General features: G+C 42.2%; 2 protein-coding genes across 2 annotated transcripts in view; one reads left to right on the forward strand and one right to left on the reverse strand. All coding sequences in view use genetic code 11, as the record gives it.

The window, feature by feature from the left end:
* EGR_09866 (hypothetical protein) overlaps nt 1–504 on the forward strand; it is a gene marked incomplete at both ends in the record, with an annotated part of 3,914 nt that extends 3,410 nt beyond the window's left edge. The window contains 2 exons of the mRNA XM_024499115.1: nt 355–395; nt 435–504. Coding sequence (XP_024346461.1) covers nt 355–395; nt 435–504 — 111 coding nt within the window. The remainder of the gene's footprint in view (nt 1–354; nt 396–434) is intronic.
* Nucleotides 505–2,929: 2,425 nt separating this feature from the next.
* The window catches only part of EGR_09867 (hypothetical protein), a gene marked incomplete at both ends in the record, with an annotated part of 5,252 nt that continues 4,422 nt past the window's right edge, over nt 2,930–3,759 (reverse strand). Inside the window, 2 exons of the mRNA XM_024499116.1 lie at nt 2,930–3,096; nt 3,237–3,530. Coding sequence (XP_024346462.1) covers nt 2,930–3,096; nt 3,237–3,530 — 461 coding nt within the window. The remainder of the gene's footprint in view (nt 3,097–3,236; nt 3,531–3,759) is intronic.

The raw sequence follows: 3,759 nt of genomic DNA on the forward strand, positions 1-3,759 counted from the left end.
CTTGGCAACTGACAAGCAAATGGATGACAGCCGCATCAAGGGATGACAATATGCCTTAACTGGAGGTGATTGAGTTGCTCTCCGTCTCTCTGGTGCATATCTTGAGAACGCAGTGCGCATTTATATTTTGAGTGTTTCACTTTCTGATCATCTCACTGCCTGATTGAAGCACCAACGGATCCGTGAGAACCGACGCGTGGCATCAAATGTCATCCAAACCTTTTACATTACCCTACACGTCTGAGCAATGGAGCATTTCTATTTTACGAGACCACACTTGCCTTATGCCTATGCATGGGTGTGTATGCGGCGCGTCATGGTGCAATGCAATGCACTAAACTGTTCCCTTGCTAGGCACCATATCGTTTACTTCTAGAAAAAAAGCGTTTTCTTGTGTAAGGAGGGATTTATGAGCTGTCTTATATCTCATCGAGAAATAGTGGTGGTGGTGCTGCTTCAAAGAACAAGGCAATTCAAAAACCTTCAGAGGGTGTTTTCAGCTAACGAATAAAGCCGACATCTTTGCTTCTCTATGTTACAACTGTTTATGCAAAACCAAAAGGTACGCCTAGGCCCAATCAGCAAATCAGCCTAATTTGCGATGTTTCATTAAGGAAACAGCGTCGCAGGAATTTATTAATCTGGTAGAGGTTATTAAATACTAGCCATTTGTAAGTGGATTTCTGCAAGAATTGATATCGCTCTTTACTTCCCGATTAAAAGACTGCTTTTATGCACCTAAGAAATATGATCACCCACCACTCACTAATAAGAATCGCTATTTTTTTCTGTTGAAATATTTGGTGGCATTAATGTAACTAAATATTGTTTTATATGCTTAGCAAATGTCGTATTTGTTTGACCCAACAAATTTCAATTTTTAAATAATGGGTTTCATTTGCATCATGATTTGACGCCATTACTTCAGTCTTCTGGTAATGAGATGTTCTGGGAGATTTGCTGGAATCATTAAATGCTTATTTACTTTATGTGACTTCACGTACGCGAGAATTGTGGCACAATGTGCTCCCTAGATCTGACGTTTAGCAAACGCTTTCAGTGTTCAGTGCCTAACAACTAGCTGGAGCTATTGCATGTCCCAGCTTTATATTCACGTTTCAATGAAAATGTTGAAAACCAAAGACTTTGCCAAAAACGCTTTGCATGCATTCAAATAACATGTGTAGTAATAATTAATTTTTGTCTCGGTAAAATATGACAACCATTAACGAAAAATTTTGCCTAAAGGAATTATGATGTGGCGGTGATACCATAAATCGACAGCTTATCAGAAATGGCGCTAGTATTTTTCCACCATGTCATCTTCTTGTGAAAGGTGAGGTGTTGTGCCATTTGCTTTAATGCTATAGGACGATCGACAAAGGAGCAACTGTTTTTTTAAGAAACACTTATTAAGCAGATATTTAAAGGGTGTAAAGGTCGTAAGTATAGAAACCAACAATAAGGCAGAGTTAAAGCAGACGTGTGGGTCATTATGAATGCCCAACATCTACTACTCATTTCCTGAGTTTCAGTAGAAAAAACCCTTTTCGCTGCTAAATAAATTTTAAATTTAGCCCTTAATTTGCAACCGCAACGATTTAAAATGGCCATGAAATTTATTTTGTTTATAATTGCATGATCATCGCAGGTGGAGATTAAAGAAATGCGTATAATTAAGGGGTACGATACATTCTGAAATGCACTCTTTTGAATGAAATACCACTTCTCACTGCAGTTATGCTCTTCGGTAAAAACAAGGATTTTTTTCTGTTTATGGAAGCATTGAAAGAGCACGTACTCAAACCTATGTAGCAAAGAATCTGGTTTCACGAAAAATAAAACAACCAGATATGTAGCACATTGATTCTTTCTGACATGGATCGGGGGCCATTTCGCTTAACAGAAGTATAATCTTCAGGCGGAAAGTTAAGCAAACTATCAGAGCTCAATTGAGCCTTGATTCAAGTAGTTCCCATTCAGAAGTCTTGGTAAGGAAGGCTCTTCTCATTATCAACTTAAACATCTGTCCATGTGACTTTGTAATTTCACCGGTGGGACCTTCATTTGGTTTTACTGTTATATTCGAATGTGTCGCCATTGCTACTTAGCTCGCTAGAAATGAGTCATACAAAAAACTTAACCTTCCTCGTTGGAGGCCTACCTTTTGGTTTGAATACTTCGGCTTAATATGACAAATTATAGTTGGAGTCTTAGTGTCTTCCTCGGTAATACGGGGAGAGCAGTCCAGGAAAGTACCTAGACTTTTTAATTCCATTCTAGAGTTGTTTCGTTAGAATCTAGCTCTCTAGTAAATCGGAGCAAGCAGTTATACTTAGCAATGCGCCTCGGTGATTTAGACCCAAGTCATGACTAAGTAATGCAAAACACCGTGCGTAAGTACTACTTAAATCGTAAATAATTTAGGAGATTTGACCGCGCTGGAAAAAAAAACAATGCCAATTATCAGAAAACTGTCATTTAAATGGGCGCTTTGCTTAATTGCTCCTGTGAGAATGATGTTATTTGGAAGCTAAACCGCCTTACCAAAAGCCAACACATCAAATGAGTGTTATTGCGATGCACGTCCCGTGTTCAAATCAACCGCCCCCGTCGGCGGCTTGCATGCATCCCGTCACGAGTAAAAATCACTACTTCGTCCACCCACGCGACTATTCACCCCCTATTACCAAATACTTTTGCATTATTTCAGCCATTATAAACTCAGCAATATCTAACGACCCCGGCATCAATCTTATTGGTTCCCCACCCAAATGAAGAACACTCCGCTGAAGCGTTGATTAGATGGAAGTTGTTTTGGTAAATTAGATGATTATCTCTAGCACAAGATCAGTGATTAGAAGAAGGAGAAACCCACGAAACAGGTGCAACAAATCCATTGTCAGAGAGGGATTGTCTAGGATGACCATCAGTCAGAGCTGCTGAAGGAGCTTAACGAGGACCAACTGCCCCAGCCACTGTGGCATGGACGTCCCCAGCCTCCGCCCCACCCACCGAGGCCGTAGCCAAAAACACGACCAAGTCCACCGAGCATCTTACCCGCCACATAACCTGTTGCCGCTCCGGCTGCGATCCCTGCAAAGGACAAAGTGATGTGAAAAAAGGCACCACTCCCGTTCAATTTCACCTGTCAACGATCTCCATTTGACAGACCACTTTGTCATTCACTTGTCAATCGAGTTTAGAGATAGCTCAGCCATTACAGATACACTTACCAGCAGCGGCCTTCTTCCACTTCTTCTTCTTGGGCTTTCCATTCTTGTATACAATGGTATAGGGCTTGCCATTCTTGTCGTAGAGGACCTGCGGCTGCTGACCAGGCGCTGGTGGTTGAGGCGGCGGATAGTAGTTGTAACTTGAACCCGCAACGGGTTGACTGGTGGTTGGGTAAGCACCGTAAGGTGCGCCCGGTGCTGGTTGCATCGGTTGTGATTGCAAATAAGGTGCTCCCATTGGCGGCGCCGTTGGTGGTTGTGCGTATGGAGGGGGTTGGGTGGGCCCTGGATAGGCTGAAAAGAGAAGATTGGTTGGATAGATCCGAGAGAGGTGGGTTGATGGATGGGTTGATAAATACTAGAGGATTGACTGGATGGATGAGTAAGTCTGAAGTAAAGCGATAGAGCGGGGGAGGCTAATGCACCTTGAGGAGGTAAGTGGGTGGGTGATGCATGTCCAAATTCGGCAGGAATTATAAACGAATGGATCCAAAGGATTTAGCTACCACTGCTGCGAAAGACT

This window comes from Echinococcus granulosus, assembly GCF_000524195.1.
Source record: "Echinococcus granulosus chromosome Unknown EG_S00172, whole genome shotgun sequence".
NCBI classification, from domain to species: domain Eukaryota; kingdom Metazoa; phylum Platyhelminthes; class Cestoda; order Cyclophyllidea; family Taeniidae; genus Echinococcus; species Echinococcus granulosus.